Source organism: Watersipora subatra, chromosome 2 (genome assembly GCF_963576615.1).
Source record: "Watersipora subatra chromosome 2, tzWatSuba1.1, whole genome shotgun sequence".
Classification (NCBI taxonomy): Eukaryota; Metazoa; Bryozoa; class Gymnolaemata; order Cheilostomatida; family Watersiporidae; genus Watersipora; species Watersipora subatra.
In genome coordinates, this window is record NC_088709.1 from 19,485,087 (window position 1) to 19,507,145 (window position 22,059).

General features: G+C 36.6%; 1 protein-coding gene across 4 annotated transcripts; it reads left to right on the plus strand.

Moving 5' to 3' along the window:
• The first annotated feature begins 6,966 nt into the window (after positions 1 to 6,966).
• Positions 6,967 to 18,249, plus strand: LOC137387226 (tyrosine-protein phosphatase non-receptor type 9-like). 4 transcript variants are annotated; one of them, XM_068073566.1, is made up of 9 exons: positions 6,978 to 7,105; positions 8,753 to 8,969; positions 11,702 to 11,772; positions 12,453 to 12,655; positions 13,320 to 13,553; positions 15,895 to 16,045; positions 16,975 to 17,118; positions 17,768 to 17,825; positions 17,925 to 18,249. In XM_068073566.1, the coding sequence occupies exons 1-9, from the start codon at positions 7,037 to 7,039 to the stop codon at positions 18,140 to 18,142; spliced, it is 1,365 nt and encodes a 454-aa protein (XP_067929667.1). In that variant the 5' UTR covers positions 6,978 to 7,036; the 3' UTR covers positions 18,143 to 18,249. The 4 variants fall into 4 exon arrangements, with proteins under 4 accessions (XP_067929669.1, XP_067929670.1, XP_067929667.1 ...); XM_068073567.1 differs by having other exon boundaries at positions 8,753 to 8,882; XM_068073568.1 differs by lacking the exon at positions 8,753 to 8,969 and having other exon boundaries at positions 6,967 to 7,105; positions 11,702 to 11,776; positions 12,459 to 12,655.
• The last annotated feature ends 3,810 nt before the right edge of the window (positions 18,250 to 22,059 follow it).

A 22,059-nucleotide genomic window follows, 5' to 3' on the forward strand; every position in this document is an offset into this window, starting at 1 on the left:
GCTTTCTATTTGAAGAGTTGCTGCCTTTTTGCTTCCGCATAGCTAAGCTCGGAAGCCTACCATTAGGTCCAGTTTTGCTATTGGCTGTTTCTTTGCTCTGATGTAACGAGAGGAAATGACTGTTCCTTTTGTTGACTTTCGATTGATTTCCTGTTTGTCTAGTTACGCTTGATTGTTGATTAGTGAGTGTTACTTTAGCTAGAGCAGTCTTTGAAGAGGCATTGTCCGCGTTACTTGTTGTGAATAGAGAATCGTCAACCCTTGATGGTTTTTTGTTTTTGTACTCAACAACCTGCTCTCCATTAAATGTTATGCAAGAAGTTAATGAAGAGGACCTACAATTAGCAAATTCTGCTGGGTGTTGGTGTGCGGCTAAAATAGATGTTGGATAAACTATATGATTGGCTGGTTGACTTCCAATGTTTGGTTCTAGACCTTGGTTATCCGCAATCTCATTTGTACTGTCTGCCTCGAGGCGAGCTGTATCAGCTTGTGGTTGGAGGTTAGGTGCTTCTAAACTTTCCAACCTTTCTGGTGAATCAGAAGGTTGGTGAGCTGTATTGCAGACTTTGTGATCGTTTGTTTGCTCGCCCCTTGAACTTGACTTTTTTTGTTTGTCAACTGGTTGGTGAAAATTGTCTAGCCTTTGAACAAAGTTCTCTTTGCTCTCTTTTAGCTTGTGTACTCGAGACTTGGTCCTTGGCCAACCGTGTGGATAATATGTTTTCTCACGTGGTAGCATTATTGGCTTCTCGTATTCTGAGGCTGCACTTGGATTCCAGTTTTTGTAAATGTACTCGCTGGTGCGCCACAAATTAGTAGGAGCCGTATTGCTAGTCTCCAGAATGGGTTCTGAATCTGAACCTCGGAGTTTTGTCGGTATGGGTGGCAGCGGAGGAGGTTTTGTTTGCGATACATTCGCTTCTTCCTCTATAGTACCTCGAATAGGGACATTCAACTGATGCTGTAAAACTTTCATTGAAAGCTTTTTAGGAAACCCATTCTTGACAATCAATAGAAATCTTTCATCTTCTAACATTTGGATTCGTGGAAACTTAGCAGGGAATCGCTGGTCTGGCATGTTGCTGTCATTAAACTCTCTACAATATATGATCTTTAAAATTGCATTGGTCTTTCAACGCACTCTATCTCTGTGATTTTCTCACACAAAAAAGGAAAGCTTATAAACAGCTTTTTGGGGGAGAACAAAGTTAATGGTCTGATTTTGCAGGAACATGATTATTTAGATTTGGTGTAATTAGTATAAAAAACTCCATCTTAGCATGAAATGGTTAATGTCCTCTACATAAATTGTTAGCCTTTGTATCATCAAAGGGAAATTTTGCAAATCAATTTTCTGTTTACTGACCTCTGCAGTGGCAATAGAATCGAGTGCAGTGTTCACAATGATAGGCAATATTTTCTCTGAAGCCCAAGTAGCATTTGCCTCTGCATTATTATAATAACAAGGATGTGTGCATGGCTAAAGCAGCAAGCTTAGTAAATATTAGTCACATTTATATGTTTGGTTCCAAAGGGGAAGATGATATGCTCTCATCATTAAGAAAAGGCAGTAGGTCTATCTATATCTAGTTAATGTTGCCTATGTAATTACTATTTTACTGAAGTAACTCTGAAAGCTCATAAGGTATCATCATAACACGTACACTGTTGAGACTGCACAGATGCCTCAGCTTTACTCCAGGGCTATGCATCTCAATTATTTTCTATTATTCCCCCTTAGGATGAAAAAAGCTTTTCACGCACCTCCATGGCTATAAATAGAACCATTTATCGATAAAATTGTTATAAGTATGCATCTGTATAACACTTTATATTTATCAACATTAAAGAGAAAAGGAAAGAAGGCAATATGGAGCAACTTACAATAAAAAGTAACTTTATTAACTCTAACAAGAAAGATTTAACACTTTTACTCCTGCTCTGTGCCCAGCGCATATGCTCAGTGCAAAATAAACTCCTAGACCACAGAGCAAACACTTCCTGCACACAATCTGAGGTGCAGTGGAGGTACAACTGTATTTTATTCTAGGAGAGTAGCAGTGAAAAATAATAAAAAAGCATGTAAGCCGAGGTCAAACCCTACCCGCGTTGGTCAAGCCTCTCCTATGGGGAGTACCCCCTACTATTTGAGAAGCACGGCTCGATTGGGAAACTCACCAACATCATAATGTATGTGTAATGTGTACTTACCTCTGAATAAATTTTGGCCTTCAGCATCCGAGCAGCGTTTAGAGCATTTTATTTGCAGTCAAAAGTGACGAGTATGTGATCAGACGAGATGAAGGAAAAATTTTGCTTACCTCGTTGAGCAGCCTCGAACAGCTGGATATTTGTCAAGACCTCGCTCACCATTGAGTATGTCACGGCAGCTATAGTCGTATGTATTACGTGCTGATCTATTGAATTTCAATTCATCTGTTTGGTTGACAAACAATCGAGCCAATGATTAATTTTGAGCTATGTTTTATATATGAAGGCTAATTAGCTATTGTGTTTGCCTGTTATCTTGACACACTGATTGGAGACTTAATTGTGTGCCAGTGAATATACAGCTGGCATGGATGACGCTTGTATTAGACATTGCAGTAAAGAAATATATTTGATGTTATACATGGACATAAGCAAATGATTGTCTTTTGTTTTACAACCAGAGATTCTACGTTATATAAGTAATTTGTTCTACTGAGGTGTCTATTCAACTTACATTCCTTCAGTAACTCATGTGCAACAGTGTCACCTGCTGTCACCTGTCTACAATAGGCTTACATGCATTATACATACACACATTGTAATGAGATACAGCTGAGCTTTTAATCTAATCCCGCGTCTGATTTTTCTGAAGGAAAGACTATTAATGCAGATGATTTTGTGTAACTATTTTAATTACATATATAATATCCGACTTCTTACTGTCACCTGAAAAATCTGTAATCAGTTGAAGTATGATGGCAAAGAACAACAAAGAGGCTATTGTGGTTTGGCAGCTCTTGTCACGCTTCATTCTATCTACATGGTGATTAGTTCTTGAGTTGGTGGGCAAAGCATTCCCCTCATTCAAACCAAACTATTACGGTTTTTCATCAAAATCTAACTGCTAAAATTTGGCAATTCTGAAGGTATTTCAGTCAGAATGTAGGACACCCATAATTTCCATGAGCTCATAAAATAGATAATTTTCTGCGTGATGATTCTATCACCATTAATCAATGAAAAATATGTTCATTTAGCCAGTTATTGATCTGAGTCCTTTCTCCTTTGACGAATAGCTGCCATTAATTAGGCAGAGGTGGCCATTCAAGTCTTCATTGAAAATGGAGAGTTGGAAGTAAGATAGCTGCGGGTCCTCTAGTCTATAAATACCTGCTCGTGCCTGTCATTTATAATGCATGATACTAAGGTAACGTAATACTATAATGCAAATGAAGAACTTCATTGGAAGCTACTGCGGTATTCTTATGCTAACATCATATTGGGACAAATATTAGCTTTATCTAAAATCAATACCAAAGTATCAGTTTTTATGTAATATTTAGGCACAACTTAATGTATCAAAATAGTCAATAAACACAGAGCTTACAAAGTTACATTTGTCTAGTAGTACTGCCTATCATTACCTAGTCCCACCTGTTATTACCTAGTGCTACCTTCCATTACCTAGTACTACCTATCATTACCTAGTACTGCCTATCATTACCTAGTACTACCTATCATTACCTAGTACTGCCTGTCATTACCTAGTACTGCCTGTCATTACCTAGTCCCACCTGTTATTACCTAGTGCTAGTGCTACCTTCCATTACCTAGTACTGCCTATCATTACCTAGTCCTGCCTATCATTACCTAGTCCCACCTGTTATTACCTAGTACTACCTATCATTACCTAGTCCCACCTGTTATTACCTAGCACTACCTATCATTACCTAGTACTACCTATCATTACCTAGGACTGTCTATCATCACCTAGTACTGTCTATTATTACCTAGTACTACCTGTCATTACCTAGTACTGCCTTTCATTTTCTAGTACTGCCTATTATTACCTAGTGCTACCTATCATTACCTAGTAATACCTATCACTACCTAGTAATACCTATCGTCACCTATCACTACCTATCATTACTTAGTAATACCTATCATCACCTATCACTACCTATCATTACCTAGTAATACCTATCGCCACCTATCACTACCTATCATTACCTAGCACTACCTATCATTACCTATCACTACCCATCATTACGGTGTACTAGCTATCTTTAGATAGTACTGCTCATCTAATAGGTATAAATACATGTAAAAACATGCAAGAAAACAAAAACTTATGTACTTTATTCTTTTGATGTCTCCATTAATCGTGCTCAAGTAGCAAATTTCATGAATCTACAACTCAGCTTTGGCCTAATTGAATGTTTCATGTCTAGTAGTAAAACATTTAGTATATTGAACCATAGTTCCCAACTGGGGGAATGTGTCGCTATCATAGTGCCCAGCTGGGGGGGAATGTTGTGTTGCTACCATAGTGCCCAACTGGGGTAATGTTGTGTTGCGACTATAGTGCCCAACTGGGAAAATGTTGTGTTGCTACCATAATGCCCAACTGAGGGAATGTTGTGTTGCTACCATAATGCCCAACTGGGGGAATGTTGTGTTAACACCATAGTGCCCAACTGGGGGAATGTTGTGTTGCTACCATAGTACCCAACTGGGGGAATGTTGTGTTGCTACCATAATGCCCAACTGAGGAAATGTTGTGTTGCTACCATAGTGCCCAACTGGGGGAATGTTGTGTTGCGACTATAGTGCCCAACTGGGGGAATGTTGTGTTGCGACTATAGTGCCCAACTGGGGGAATGTTGTGTTGCTACCACAGTGCACAACTGAGGGGAATGTTGTGTTGCTACCATAATGCCCAACTGAGGGAATGTTGTGTTGCTACCATAATGCCCAACTTGGGGAATGTTGTGTTGCTACCATAGTGCCCAACTGGGGGAATGTTGTGTTGTTACCATAGTACCCAACTGGGGGAATGTTGAGTTGCTACCATAATGCCCAACTGAGGGAATGTTGTGTTGCTACCATAGTGCCCAACTGGGGGAATGTTGTGTTGCTACCATGGTGGCCAACTGAGGGAATGTTGTGCTTGAACAACAATTTTATGGCTGGGCCAATTTAGAATGTCATGTTTCTGGCATCAAGCAGAAGATTGCCAATTCAGAATGCTATTATGACTGCTCTACTATCCTATATATATAAGTCTAAGTGTCTGTTTGTTGGTTTGTTGGTCTGTCGTATGTCCGGTTACATTTACCTAGTCTCTTGTAATGAGCCGAAAAGAGAATCCTCATTTACTAGTCTCTTCAGCTCTTACTAGAGGGAATAAATAAGTAAGAATAAATAAGAATAAACCTTTTAAAGTGATTCTGGTTTTTCAATCAATCATAGACACCTTAGACACAAACAACGCGTAGTCTCTTAATTCTTTGCCATCAAATAATATGACTAAAATGAATATTTTCATCATTACAGAGCAGAAATATTATTAGAAAGTACATTATTGCGTTACATAAAAATAAACTCCTTTCTGCTTGCAAGTTCTGGTTTTATGTATTGTCTCTGGTACAACCAGAATGCTTCTCGCTGAGCTTTTATAGAAGATTCGTATAGAAGGTTCACTTTCATTCCAAACATAATTTGGGCTTTCTCGGATTGTCTTTACTGTCAGCTTGGTAAAAGATATAGTCAGCCAACAGGAAATGGCCAGCTCTTGACATTCTTCCCAACAATGCATGTAAACTATTAGATAAAACATGAATACATTGTATAACATGGGAAGTGATGTAGCGCTCTTGCAGTCATCAAACTATCAAATATTTTAGCTTTGCAAGTTAAACACCATCTACATTGTCTTTCCAGACCCGAAAGTGTTATACCAAAGGTAGGTTAAACAAAATGTGTTTTACTTAGTGCTCTTTACTCGCAAAGCTTTACTAAGCAGTACTTGAAGGAAGCCAATCTTTTTTTATTTCAATAATAAGTTGAATATTAAAATGAAACTATCAAAAGCTGACTCGCATTCTGCCAGTTTCTGGGACCAAACCAATCTCTTTACCTACTTTTTAATTTACCTTTTCGTCATGCTAACAGTTGTATTGGAACTTTTGCATAAATTGTAATGATACTAAGCCTATACTACCTTTCTACAATGTATTGGGGTATAATTTAAACTTGTATTTTCACTCCACGCTAGCTTACGGAACTATAGAAAGCAATCATGAATCAAGAGAACTTGCGCCAACCGACGGCTACAGAGCTGAAGGCAATGAGGTCTTCAATGGGTGTGGATGATTTTGAAGAGATTAAAAAGAAGAGAACAGTACAAAAAGGTAGAGTATGTTAATGCGTGTTGTTCAGCTATAAATAGTTATAAATAATCTTATGCTTCATACGCTGTTTACGTATCTGGTTAGTTGCAAAGTTAATTTAGAGATTGTTTACCGCAGCAAAAATGAGGCCTGTAAATTGAAAGCTTTTTAGATAAAAACTAAATTTACACACGTTTCTAGTTTCATTGGCTAATTCGAGCCTACATCAGGAACTCTTTACTAAGAAGTACTTTTTGGTGCATCTCGAAAGTAATTTATGTACTGAAACATCGAACTTAGCATATAGGGTCATTATGGGCAAGGATCTGTTCATAAATTTGTGTTTGCAAACTAATTGAATGGCTTAATGGGGACTGCAGAATTGTCCCAACATCGGGGGATAAACTCCCTCTTATCTTAATAGGTGAGAAATGTCCAGTCACAATAACGGATACCGATTTGCGACAACTTTGTCTAAAAATATAACGCGTTCGTTGAAATCCACGAGTACGAGTTTCGTTTTAGCCTGCCATATTCATACCTTTACGCATGCGCTACAAAACATTGTAGCAACATTTCCGTTGAAGGTGAATTAGTTTCCTGCGTGTGCTTGGTACAATGAATTTATTTGCTTGGGAAAGGAATCTAACATGTCGTACAAACCGGAGCCTTTGGAAACATCAAGCTGTTTTCAGTCAGATCAGAAAACGAACAAAAAGGTTAGGTGATATATCAGTACGTGAAAGCTTTAGTAATGCTAGTTGCTTTTCGTAGAATTTCAACAAACTCTACTATTTTGTTCATTAATGGTTTTTACGTCGGATTATTAACGTCTAATCTTTTCTTTTTTAAGGTAAGTTATACTATAGTATTTGTTCTGTCACATAAGGCTCTATATTTAACTTTTTTTGTTCCAGTAGCTGAAGAGTTTTTGTGTATTCGTTTTATTGAACGGTTTCGATGTTGGCTGCATTAACCAGTGTCTATTCACGGTTTCCAACCGGTCGATAATGCTCACAATTAAACAAATTTGGTGCGTAACCCTCATGGTTACAAAAACAATGACGATAAGTGCCTATGTCTGTACAACGATGAGCTTATTAATGTAACGACTTTATCATTTCTCTCCTGAAGTAAACGTGTTTCTACTGTAAACAATGACATATTTTATAAATCCTGAGTTAACATCCAATAACAAAAACGAAATCTTGTCAAGTTCTAAGTATTAGTCGAGGTAAATGAAACGTGACTGGACAGATGATTAATGATTTTGCCCGCACTCCCTCAAGTCGGACAGTTTGAGTATTTGATGGTCACCACTAAGAACAATTTATTTAATGATTAATTTCCATACTCTCATACTCAAGTTTTAAATGTTAATATTGACCTTTTGGAGGTTCCGTAGCTGTACTTCTTCCTTCATTCTTTCAATTTATATTTCCATTGATTGCCACACTAATTTTGTAATCTGTTTCATTGCTAGCTAATGGCTGTTACGAGTTGATTTTGATATTTTTGGTTCTACTGTTGACATTTCTCCTATATATGCTATTTTGATATTTTCGGTTACGCTGAAGACATTACTCCTATGTGTACGATGAGTGAGTGATTTGAGCAAACACCGATCACTATGACAGAGTTTCTCAAAAAGTTTTTTCTTGAAAAGACAGCAACGGGCTCATTCTCACCATGTTATTATAGTAACACTCATTTAAAGTTTACTGAAGTGTTTTTCAGTTACCATTTTGCTGTACAGCACTTTAAGAACATGCAAATTAAAGACTTGTAGAGCTGATCTACCATTTTGTCTACCAAATGTTTACTCATTGTTGCTGTTCATCATTAAAAGTTATATGTTCCTTCATTCACAATGTATGTTTTGTCGGACTAAATATCATTTAGAAACCATGATGCATACTACGGCGCTTTCAGATTTTTTATGTTCTCTATGAGGAGTACTCAAGACAAAATACTGAAAATATGTAATGGTGGACCGGAGCTGTTTTCCTCAGTCATGTTTCACGCTACTTCTAACCTAGCTCTGAGAACATGGGAATTGTCCTCTTGTTATGTTCTTATCAATTCAAAAGTCAACAGCCAAAACATTATTTCCATGCCTACCAATGCTTCTGAGTTCTACCTCTGGTGCTTAGCCAATGCGTCAGCTCTGCATTACTCTCGAGTCTGTACAGTACATGTCCTTGTTTAGGTCTAAGAGTGCGAGTTTTCCAAGCAGTTGCTCTAATAGTCTATGGTTGCTTACAAGATCCAACATTAATGCAGGAAAGATGAAAATGTTTCCAAGTACTTGAATTTTCTTCATTGTAGCAAAAGATTAGCAATTGGTTTTAGCTCTGCTTTTGTAGAAAAATGTAGTCTCTACAGGCTCCAAAAGGAAAAGGTCCCTCTCACCCCCTGCAGAACACATTGCGGTTTCACCTGGAGGGGATGGTTTTCTAGATATGCCAAAAACCAGGAAGATTTCACACTCTCATTGTATGAACATTCAAGCATTTTGTTCTTCTAGCATCACTGGTGCTGCTTCTTCTAGTAGTGTGAATTGTGCTAAGAACAGCAATGGTGGTGAGTTTAGGTTTCCTCTTCTCCAAACGTCTGATATTTGGTTTAAGTTGAGCTACCCATTGCCTTTCCCTCGCTTCCATTGCCTTTCCCTCGCTTCCATTTTTTCTTTGCTTTTACCTTTTACCATATTTTCTTGTCTTCCTCTCTGTCTTTTCCTTGGCAATGGTCTGTTGGTTGATAAAAGTTAGCTACCAAGACTCGCTAGCGGAGTTGTTTTGAGAAGCGCACAGGTAATCCAGTGACGTAGAGTAATTTTCTAAGAGAATAGTATATCTACCGGGTTGAGCTTATAGACATGTCTGCTCTGTATTCGCCAGTCTTCCTCAGTCATTCACCTCGTAAGTGATTCACTGTTAGTCACTTACGCCTGACAGTCCTCCATCTTGGTTACATAGCAACTAGCTATGTAGCAATGACCTTCTCATGCAACCCTGTTGTCATCATACCATATTCATACCCTTCTTGCATATTTTGCACTGATTTTAAACTATACATTGTCTTATATATCTTATATCTCCCGTGTATCGGTCAGTGAAATAAGAAAATTATTTTTCCTTTTTCTCGATGAGATTTGAAAGAAAAATTTCTGTAGAAATGTGTTTGCAAATATTTTGATTGATAACAACAATCACTAACAACAATTACTTGGTGTTGAAATCACTAACCAAAGTAGTAACTAAAGGGGTATGAGATGAAGGTTGTTTTCTGTTTAACATCTATTCTGTCTATTGCTAACGATTATTAACTCACCATCGGAACAAACATGAATCAGGTATTGTGGCACGTAACTTGTTCTTCACAAGCCTATAGAATATTTATCGCAAGCCTATAAAATATTTATAGACTTTGACGTACAATCCCATCCCACGCGGTAGAGATTCTTAGAGGAAGTATTTTGCTACATTGCATCAAATAGGAGAGTTTGAAAGGGATGTTAGTTAATAATGCTTTATTAAGCATATCGGCCTGTGAAGGCCTCTGCGCAGTCATTATGTTCCCTGGTAGAATTGAAATTTTTCTATCATGGTTGTTTTTGTTTGTTTTAGCATTTAAAAAGGTTTTCAAGGCCGTTTGTAAAGTGGGTTTGACATTTAAACTAATCATTTTTTAATTGCAATCAATAATGTTTATGAACCGTTACGTGATTCTTAGCTATATAATACAACTAAGGTTTTTGGCTGGTGTGATAGATTAGTTCACTCAGTTGTATATCAGACTCAACTATTTTGTACCAATACCTCAATAGCTAATGGTTTTCAAGTACACTATAGGTTATACTTGGATGCGCTTATTCATATATATATATATATATATATATATATATATATATATATGTCAAATAGCCAGAAATGAGTTTTTATCAAATATCAATGTCCTTAATAATGCTAAAATAGCGGCTATCAGATATCCTTAATGAGCATCATAAAATAGTTTTGGTACAGCTGTAAAAGTAGGCCTACTACAGTGATTGGCCTATATTTCGCTGAGAGTGAACTACATAGTCATCTAAACTAGGTATTACTATATGTAGCTTTGCATTTCATCCCCCCATGTTCGTTCCCTTCATTACCCTCTAACATCACTCAATTATGATCACTCTATTATAAACCATTCTGTATAAACAATTGGTGTTGTAACTGTGGGATTCACACTCTACTGTTATTGTATTACATCTATTTTTAATCACAATCTCTTTTGTTTGTCAATTCTATTTGACGTCATCTTTGTCCTAGCTGTTGTAATGCTATAGTTAGGTGTTTACATCGCTGTAAGGATCTCTTCAACAGATCAGATGGTTGTAACTCACGAACGGTGTACATGTTTTTTGTTGTATCTCCTTGCTTGTGGTATATCTCTTGTCTACTTGTCTCATGGCTGTGAACTCCTTCTTCCTTCTTAAAGGAAATACTATGCAAACCAATGCTAAGCAGTTGCAAAGATGATAGACAGATGTTCTGTTTGTCCAGCTATAGCTATTAAAATATTAAAATGAAGAATCCGTGTCACAGAAGATTTGATCGCGGAACCTCCTGTTCCCCAGGCAATGTGCTACACAATTGAGCTATGCGAGATGGGTGGATTCATTGGCCGATATGAGTCGATGTCTAGGTGAAAGTACGCATAGCGCTATGCAATACCCAAGTCATTAAAGCTTGCTCTCACGGTTCTTATTAGTGACTTACTAGCTCACTCAAATTAGCCATTGGCAATATGCCAGGCTAATGGCAAGTGGCAGGCAACTGCGTTACCTGCCACTGTTTGTTAGCTGTTTTTTTGCATGCTCGTGCAACGCCGAGCATTCTGTTACTTCTAAGCGAGACATCGTTGCGCATGAACAACTGTATATTATGATGAAACTGGCATGGAATGGTAAGCGAAGGTGGTTAAAAATTTTTAAATAATGTTTTCTCTCGACTTGATAACACTAGGTTTGTTTCTAGTGCCTTGAATGGACAGACAATTTAAAGTATATATATAATTTTTCCCCATTCTTGTTAATACCAAGCAATCTGTAATGTTTTCACACAACGTGTGTGAAGCAAAGAAGCCAGTCCACTTGTATTGTGTGCTGAGTACTTCACTGCTTGCTGCTAGTTTGTTGGCATCATTATGTTCCACTGAACTATTTTTGTTTGACAATTACGTAAGTGACAGGTCAGCTGTCTTTTTCCGTATTTAGGGTATTTTCTGTGGTTGTTGAGTTAGGTTTAACTCCTTCAGTTTTGTTTCAGGCCAACATAAGCGGATGGAATCATACCAGGCTATCAGCGACATTCCTGCTCCCTTCCAGAGGTCACTCAAGGTCAGTGTCTCTCCTTACTTTTCTACATTGCAAAGAGGTCGTCCTAGATTTTTTGGGTGCTTAGCCCGTGTTTTTAAAGCTAAACTTACACAAAATTTGTAGATTTTATCAGAAAGTATCAGTATTTTTTATCATTTGCAATTGTTTTTGATGTTTGAGGTGATCTGATTGCCAGAAATTTTCAGGATTGAAATTGTTAAAACATGATTGGAATTGAAATGCTCAGATCAAATGAAAGTGCATTTATGACGTCTAAAATTGCGAAGACCCTGACAGAATATAGACTTGTAACGCTGCAACTTGAACACAATAGCCGATGTAAACTATCGCTATGATAACAACTAGTGATCATTTTGCACATCTTTTCCTTTTGAGCATTTTAACCACGAACAAGTTTTGCCGATTTTAACCTTAAAACATCTTGACTGTGACCTCGCCTCAAAAAACCATCGCAAACGATAGAAAAATACCGGTCTTTATGATGAAATCTCCAAAAATTTTGTGTCAGTTCATCTTGAAGCATCAGTAGTCTGAGTCCTCTGTTACATCGTATGTAGACTGCTATCGAACTTTATCTTATGAATATCATGTTATTTCTCACTGGCCACTACGGCTAGACATAAATTAGTTTTTTTCTTGCACAGTATGTTTTTTATAAAAACATTTGTTTTTCTCTGCAGGAGGAGAAAGAAAAATTGATAGCTGCTGGGAAAGCTTCACAGTCTTCAGCAAAGCCAGCCTATGGTTTGTTAGCGCAGCTATATTCGGGTCAGCAGATCGGGCAGCTTCTCACTAAAATACAGGAACAGGGCCGAAATGGACTCGTTGATGAATACTATGACATTAAAGCATCAGAACCACAGATGGATTTCAAAACAGCCAAGTAAGTCTTATACTTAGCTCAACCCGCTGTGAGTTATTGGGGGGAGGAGGGAGTCGTTGGGGGGGGAGGAAAAAGCTTTTTTAATTACACCTTTGCCCTCTTAGGGTTCTAAAATTTCAAATCACCACTAATTGGTTGACTTGCATTCTTGTTTCCGAGTCAATGCACTGGATGTCTTCCAAACTAGCCGAGTTTTATAAAGGTATAAGTATTTGTATTAACATTAGCTAATAAATGTGCTTAAATAAGAAAAATTGTATAATGTAAAGTATTTATATCATTAAAAATATAATAATTTATTACTTCTTGATATCATAACGAAGTGCCAGCTGGCACAAATGCATGCTTCATGTAAATTTTTTGTCACAAAAGCTTTTACTTTGTTTGAATTATCAGCGCTGGGAGCCTCTACTAAAACCGGCTACTACAGGAGGTTAGGTGCTCTTTGTTCAATCCGGCCTAAAAGATTCCTTTTCCGCTTTTGTGTTTTTTTCAGCCTTTTTCTGTAAACTCACTAATCTCCGTTTTGTACTTGCTCTTCGATAAACATGCTCAAATAACAAAGGGGGTGAATTGAAGTCTGGGGCCAGTTGTTGAATAGCTGATGTTTGTGCTCGATATAAGCCTTCCTACCAACATGTAAATTGAGAATGCTGTCTTGAAGGATGGCTGAGAACTTCACAAAGAACCGCTACGCTGACGTTCTCTGCCTGGAGACAACGCGGGTAAAGCTCAAGGGGCTGGCATATGAATCAGATTACATAAATGCCAACTATGTAGATGGGTTCGACCACAAAAAGGCCTACATCTCGACGCAAGGTCCGCTAGAGAACACCATCAAAGACCAGTGGAAGCTGATGATGCAAGAGAATGTGCGAGTGATTGTCATGACGACCAAGTAAGTCTCACTTACCTGTTCTAGCTTGTCAGAGTGGAATAAGGACAAACGGAAGACGTACTCTCTATGTAGCGGCATAGAGGCCTCAGCCAGTTAACATCGCGTCTAAATGACAACGTTACCCCCACTTTATTTCTCATTGGTTAAGTTTAGTTCAAGAATTGCAACAGAGCGTGCGAGACATAAAAGTGATGCCATAGTCCTCGAGTCATCGGAGGTTTATATGAGTTCTGTGTTCTTACAGCTGCAAAACTGCGAAACTTTCTTGTAAGATTTCACTTGACTTGATGACACTAGGCTTGTTTCCTGTGTGTTGAGTGTACAGAAAATTTAAAGAAGATTATTGCATAGGCAACAGTAAATATGTGTTGTTGGCAGCATTGTCATCCCTTGAAGTGCAGATTGAGTGGACAAATCTAAACTTGGTTATTTTGAAAATCGAAATATAAAAATTGTTACATGAACTGTATCCATTGGCTAGCTTACCTCTAACATGAGATGACAACTCATTGAAATCATTAATTGATAACAATAAAGGTAATTACTAAAATCCTTCATGGTAAGTTTGTGGAGACCAAATGTGACCAAACAGAGGCTAGCTCTTATAATTAAGATAATAAAGTTGGTTTCAATTTCGGAACAGCTACAATTACAGTGTGTTACGACGTTCTTGTTTTACGGTTTTGCCGCCTTACGATGTGGAACACAATGTTTTTTCATTTCTGTGATAATGCATTTTTTTCACTTTACAACATCAACAAAAATGTCTCTCAAAATTCAAATTTGGTGGTCGGTTTTGATGAATGCTATTTGCTGAAATTCCTCACACAACGCCTGGAAGAGATATCATGATGCTCTCTCTCTCTCTTTCAGTTCAATCATTCTTCATGTTTCATAAGTGCCTGGTATTGCATGAGTGAAACGAAAATTAGTGGAGAGTAGTCGAAAGTGAAATTGATTGTGCATTTTAGCGTTTAATATAATATTTACTATAAACTTAATTCATTGTACATATATAACTATACAACTACATATATAACGTTAATTCATTATCCATGGTTCCTAAGATTGATAACGACATTAAAGGAAGAAGTAAGAATCATAAGCAGATCATAACCACTGAATACACTAAAGTTACTGTTGATAACTATAGTTACAATGGTTAATATACTAATTTGTTACTTATTTTTATATATACAGCACAGATATAAACTTTTGATGTTTTTTTTACCAGGGAGTATGCATTAGATAATTACTATGGGCTTCTATTATACCCCTCTATACGGCATTTTCGCCTTACGATGCCAACACCGGAACAAATTAATGTTGTACGGCGGGATCCACTTTAATTGGTTAGGAATCTGTTGGTAACATGTGATTAATGGGTCCGAGATGTTTTCTCATTGATGTTTTACACCCAGTTAATCCTTTGCAGATTGTAAAACTTTTGCATCATGCCTTCTAGGTATGTTTAAAAGGTGTGTGTACAATACCAATATTGTGGCGCTGGTAAAACTCCTTGAGTGTTATTGTGATGAAATGAATAAATTTAGTATTTCCAGTTAGATAATCATCGGCGGTATTAATACATTCTGCTGACAGTTCAAAGAAACTATTTCGCAAACAACTAGCTTCGCGTTTGGTATAGTTGTATATGTTTATCACAGACATGTTGTGTTGTGACATGTTGCATTGTGACATGTTGTGTTGTGACATGTTGCGTGGTGACTATGTTACCGAGGCGCAATACTGCTGAGATTTATATCTGCTTCAATATAATCATGGTTGTATGTTTATGTATAAGGCTGAAGCAGATGAACATTGTAAATCGTGCGGCAAATCGCTTTACATTCTCATGAAACTGTTAGTAGCTGCCAGCTAAGTAAGAATATTCCACTTTGATGTACATTCCCTCAATTAGATAGAATGTTTACTGTCCTAGTTGTGTACACTCAAGCCTTTAAAAGCTCACTAATGCCAAGAACTGCCATATGTAGGAGCTAATTTTTTTATAAGGATACATTGTAATTCGCCTGATTCCTCAGCCCAAAATGATATGACAACTCCTTAATAAACATCTCAGGTAGTTACACTTGGTGGTATAACAAATGCACTAGGTATACCTTGGGTGATTACTTTGGGTGTATATGTTCTTTGTTGGAAAATCCCTGTACTACAGCATTCAAATATAGAGGTTTGACTGTATAATTATATATTTACATTTGTGTAGCTGTATATTAGCGGTGCACTCTGGTAACCTGCAGTGATTGGATAAAGTCAAAATGTGTTGTCAACTTCGCATTATGTATCATACGATAGGCAGGAGATTGTCATGTAACAGGTTAGCTGAGAGAGGCAAGATCAAATGTGATGCTTACTGGCCCCTCGAACCTCTTGAAACATGTGACTACGGAAAAATAAAAGTGGTTAACCTTGGCATAGCCAACAAAGGCGACTATCAGATAACACTACTGGAGGCTACACATAAAGAGGTAGGGAATTGCCCGTCTCTTCGGCTGTTTAACTAATGTGCTGAAAATGATTTCTCTTTGAAATGCTCACAAAACTAGTTACATCGGCTGACCGTCTCATCAATATTTTCTGGTTTCCAATACTCTGTAGACATTTTATGGCAATGCTCTAAATATTTGGCTCTCTTGTGCAAGGTTTATTACCCTAACAGTAATTAGCTATGGCACGTAGTGTCAAGGCCAAGTTTTATGCTAATGAAGATATGAAGGTTATAAAGTTGATAGAGAGCGGGGTGATGAGCCAGATCAAACCCTTTGGAACTTTTTTACAATTTAACAGGAAAAACTTATATACCTGGCATTTTAGTTTGAATGCTTTAATGTTCAATTAGTAAAACTATACTAACCTACGGATAAGAATAGTACTTGGAAAGTGAAGAGAAAAGATAATAGTGAGTATCGCTAATGTGGTCATGGTCGCGTTTCTTTACGTTATAAAATCCTATTGCTCAAGTGGCAACAGCATAGTCTCCTTCAAAAATAACAAAACCACAGTGTATCATCGGTCAGCATTGCAAGATTTCAGTAATCGAACATGTATGTAAAAAATAACTGCCTATTTCCATTGTTCACCTTGACCACTACAAGCAATCTTGGTGATGTGGATAGGCCTGTATCCATAGGTTATCGCGTTAGATCAAGAAATAACAACTCACTAGAATCATTTATTGATAACAATGAAGGCAATTATTAAGGTCCTATATGATAGGTGTATAAAAACTAAATGTGACCAAACAGAGGTCAGCTCTTATACTTACGATAATAGAGGTGGTCTCAATTTCTAAACATCTACAATTAATTGATTAGGAACTGTAAGTAACATGTGGTAAACCAGTCTGTTATCTCTTCTTTTTGACATAAATGTTATGCCTAGTTAATCCTTGTTTAAGACTAAGGAAGTGAGACGCATGAAGCACTTCCTGTTTCTCAGCTGGCCTGACTACGGTGTGCCACCAGATGCAAATGGATTTCTCAAGTTTCTTTTTCACGTAAGAAAGGCACAGCATGAGTTTACTAAAGACATTGAATGGAAGGTACGCACAAATCTATTCTCTGTTTTTATTAAGCGATGCGTGGTGAAATATTCTGCTCAGGGTTGGGTAGCATGTAATCAATACTATCAATGTGTTGTGCAACTTTCAGTCTACCCATGTAATAGTCAGGCTCTCAGTCTATTCCTCTTAGTAGTCTGGATCTCAATCTATTCCATTTTGTAGTCAGCATTGCAGTCTATTCTATCTAGTAGTCAGGATCTAAGTCTATTCCATGTCGTAGTCAGGATCTTAGTATATTCTATGTAGTAGTCAGAATATCAGGATATCCACTATAGTAGTCAGGATCTCACTCTATTCCATGTAGTAGTCAATGGCTACATGAAATCTTGTTATCATTGTACCTCGACACAGTGGCCGAATAGCAAAATAGGCTGTAACATTAGTATGGGTAAAGGCTTAGCAGTGAGTTGACCTGCTGTTTTACTTCAAGCCGATCAAATATCTCCAGAGGTCATGTGTTGTGTTGGTGCCAGAGAAATATGAGCCTGTAGATAAGTGCTGAACACAAAGGCTTATCACATAGCATTAATTCAGCTACCTTTCGCTTAGTTTTTAATGGAATTACGTTAAAATATCTTTATGGAGTTTGCCAAGTTGATGAATAAAACTATTTTATATCGTTGTGCAGGCACATCCAAGAGGTCCTCCCATCGTGGTTCACTGCAGTGCTGGAATTGGGAGAACCGGTGAGCATCTCTATGTTTAACTCTATATCAACTATCGTTCTTTGGTATAAATCTAGACTATGATTGTAATTTTGTTGTTTTATTATTTTTATGCTGTAGGCACCTTCATAGCCATAGACATCTCGGTCTACATGCTCGATGCTACAGCCAAAACGAACATAGAGAAGGTGGTTAGAAACATTCGAAAGCAGAGAGCTTTCAGCATTCAAATGCCTGATCAGTACCTGTTTTGTCATCTTGCGCTAGTCCAGTATGCCGTAAAGATGGGAAAACTTAAGACGTCGGTGGATGTGCAAACACTTCTGTTTGATGAGTAACTTGCCTGTTCATCGTATGAACAAGTGTTTTGATGTTTGAACGCGATAGAGATTTTTTGCTCACCTCGTTGTACATATGTGACAAATACATATATTTGATTATATTATGTTGGTCACTGAATTAAATATAATTGCAAGAGGAAATTTCGTTATCAAAAGAAGAACATTGGCAGTTAAAACCTAAGCCTTGGCAGCTTGAGTACAATACATCAATTGTTCAGGTTTCATCAAACCTCTTACACTGTACAACAATATGAATATACAGTTTAATAGATGTCCTATTAAACCGTATATTCGTATTGCTGCAGTGTAATACAAGGAATACAATGGAGGGTATACGATAAGATGCTTGATGGAAGCTGTAATAGTAGTGGATACTATATTGAAACAATTTGATGAACTCCAGAATTGTAAAGGACAGAGCTAACAGGAATCATATGCATGTAGGCTGTTGGAATTACATTAAATAATATAAATATATCAAAATTATTAACTGTGATAAGGAAATGTCGCCCAAAGAAATATTTCAAGTGCCACATTGCAAGTACACCCAGTAAAATGAACCCATGCATAACTATGGAATTCACACAACTTCAGTCATTTGCACATTCTGTAGTTGAGGCTTACAAAAGGCTTGCATAGATGTATAACTTACCTTGATGAGTGTGAAACAATGCTGTGAATAAGTCTATTGCTTTGTAAGAAAGTGCAAATTCCCAATAAAAACTTTGCCATTAAGATTACCAGAATGTTTCAGCCAACATTTCTAAAGAGCTAATTGAGTATTTAGATGTAAATGACCACACCACAGAGCTGCAGCTCCTAAAGAAGACAACTTTGTGCTAGGCAACTGTTGGGCTTATAAAAGTAATAATAAAGCTAGCTCACATGGCAGCGAATGCCAACTGTCAGTTGCGGTTGACAGGTGATTGTGTTTGACAGGTGACTCAGAATTAAACGTGGTGAGAGGGCCATTGAGTAATAGAAGCCATAGAGCTCTGTTGGGATTTTTCACAGTATGTAAATATATTTAAATAGCAAAAGCTTTTAATCCTATGCAATAAGTCAAGGTACATCGCTCAAAACTGACCAGCATTGATAAGAGTCACTATACAGTATACATGAATTGAAACCAAAAGTGGATCTATCAGTTACAAATTCTAACTAAGTGTTACAACGACCTACATAGGAGAGAAGATATAGACAAAGTGGTGATAGCTCTAAGGTCATGGCCACTTGCAAGGGTTTTAACAGTGCTGCAGCCTTGTTTGGGCTGAGCTGTTAGGGTTATGTGGATCTTGCTATAGAGTTTGACTGCAGATCTTGAGTTTTGAAATTAACAGCAACTATAAACATGAGCAAAGTCAAGGTTCACTAGCATTGGAAATTTTAGTGTTTTTTAACAACTGCTCAGTTCTGGTATTGTATTTCAGTAGATATTTCAATGGACCAGTGTTTTAGTATATGTAGATTTGCTGTATTTAGTTACGGAGTCTGTACCTATAAAGACAAGATTTGAAAACTAATCAATCATTGCAGAGTCCTGATTCTTTACAGAGAATTTATACAGCAAAAAGAACTATACATGTAACTGTATTAACAAACAAGAAAAACAAGCAACTAACAAAAATCTACATGTACTTACAGATGGTGATGTATTATGGTACTTACAGTTAATGATGTCAGTGAATTAATAAAATATACAGATACTTCTTTAAAGTTCCTTTACAATGCCACCTTGTTTCTTACACTTTTTTTATCTCAATTCCTTCTTCTTATAACATATGAAAGCTTCATTCAATAATTCAAAGTTTTTTTTAATAAAATAACTCATGAAAAAGACTTAGATAACTACTAATACCTATATGAGACAAAGTAAGATCAGGCAACTTCTAATTCAACCAGATAGCCAGCATATAAAGTAAAATATAGAGACAAAAGCTATTTTTACCACCAATTTAAATAAATGAGGTGTAGCAATACAGAATCATAAATAAATTTTTTTGATTCAAGTTCAAAAACAAAATAGCTCAACTGATACCGCCCAATCATATCTGAGAATAACCCACAAGTTTTCAAAGACTAATGAATGATCTATTTCTTAGTCTAATTTAACTTGTAATTTTAATACAAATTGATTTAAACTAAATTTTAATTAAAATTAAGTTAAAATTTCAACTGTAAAGAGTAAGATTCAAATTTTTGCACAGCTGACTAGTGCATCTAAAAATAAAATGTGTATGAAATTTTTTTTTGATGAATGACTAATTTGTGTGCGAGAAGTCAGTATAAAACGACACGCTGTAAAAGTTTCAATAAAAATAATGTTTCTATAAATGATATGGAGAGTTTGTGGTTCATTTCAATTAGATTTGTCAAAATATACTTATAGAAGTGCCAAAAACCAAGCCCGATGAGCATCAGAAAATTAAAAACGTCACCGCTCTAGCTTTCTGTAGAAATTTGGGCCTGAAAACAGAGTACTTGTTAGCCTTCAACAATAATCTTAGAGTCATTCTGGTTTGATTCTAAGAATTTTTATATAAGGCACAGTTCAAAGGTCACTTTCTTCTAGCGTTAGTGCTATGAAATTTTATTGAGTCTATTTACTTGCTTCCTAGCAAATATTATTGCCATTTCAAACAATTTACATTGTGCTACAGATCAACATCTCAAATAAATGGCTTAGCATTTGCAGCATAAATGTAATTGTGTGCAATCTTTCTCTATATTATTTATAAAATATTATATTATATTATAGTATACTGGAGGTAAAAAGTACTGTTGTTTTGAACAAAAATTTGGAGATAATGATGTCTTTTCATTAAAATTCTTAGTCCACTATTTGATTTTTATGGCATTAAATTAAACATGGCTGCCGAAACATAACCTGTAAGTTTTAACCGAAAGTAGTCTCTTAAATAAAACACTGATAAAATGGTTGGAAACTGATTTTACTGATTTCTAAGACATCTGAAAAAAAATTCCATTTTAAAAATTTATAGCGAACACGGAACTCAAAACTTGTGTAGCATAGTTTAATTAGTCATATAATGATTCATGAGGTTTAATTAGTAATTAGTCAATAAAATTAACATATGACAGCGTCTAGCAAGTGTCTGGAATATTATCGTATACTAGACAAACTACCAGTCCTTGTTCTGCTAGGTTTTGTCATAAACTTTTTTCATCTCTGCTTTTTCCTTTTTATGTTTCTATCATCTAATCTATCTCATATGATGGACTAGCAGTACCCTCAGCGATACCCGGGATTTCATCTATTGTCAATCAGGTGTACAGCGAGTAAAAGTTTATGAGACATTTTGTCTGGAGTTAGACATAGTTTTGAAACCAAATAGTTTAGCAAACCATCAGGCGGCATGAAGCAGATCTTTGGGAAGTTCAAATAAATTCGGGCAAAAATGATGGAAAGTGTTCACCAATGGGTGTACTTTTGCACATTCGCAATAACAGAATGGGATCTATTAATACACATGTACATGTAAGCATATTGTTATATATTATGAGATCAATTTGTATATTGACAGATGCATACCCATAACCACTTAAACCAGAAGAAATAAAAAACTGTGGTTAGAGTGAGAGAACAAATATCTTTGTAATAAGCCAAGGTTTACACAAGAGTTTGACACAAAAGACTAACCTAAAGAATAAACAATTCACGAAAGTTCAGAGCAAAAATATTACAAAAAAAAAAGCAATAAACACAAATGTACAAAGAGAAAAAATGTGAATTATACAACAACTTTGCAGGCCTGTTATTGGTAGGAAAAAATTATTGCCGATTAACCTTCCTTCACTAAACACCAAATCAAACTGTAGTAAAAAGTTGTGGTGACAGAGGAATAAATAGATGTACATTCTTCACAACAGATCTGTGTAGGTTCTGTATATGT

Coding starts and splice junctions, on each gene's coding strand:
- LOC137387226 (XM_068073566.1), top strand. CDS start 7,037: ATGTCGTACAAACCGGAGCCTTTGGAAACATCAAGCTGTTTTCAGTCA. Junction 11,773..12,452: donor CCTTCCAGAGGTCACTCAAG/GTCAGTGTCTCT, acceptor TTTTCTCTGCAG/GAGGAGAAAGAAAAATTGAT. Junction 12,656..13,319: donor ATGGATTTCAAAACAGCCAA/GTAAGTCTTATA, acceptor GCTGTCTTGAAG/GATGGCTGAGAACTTCACAA.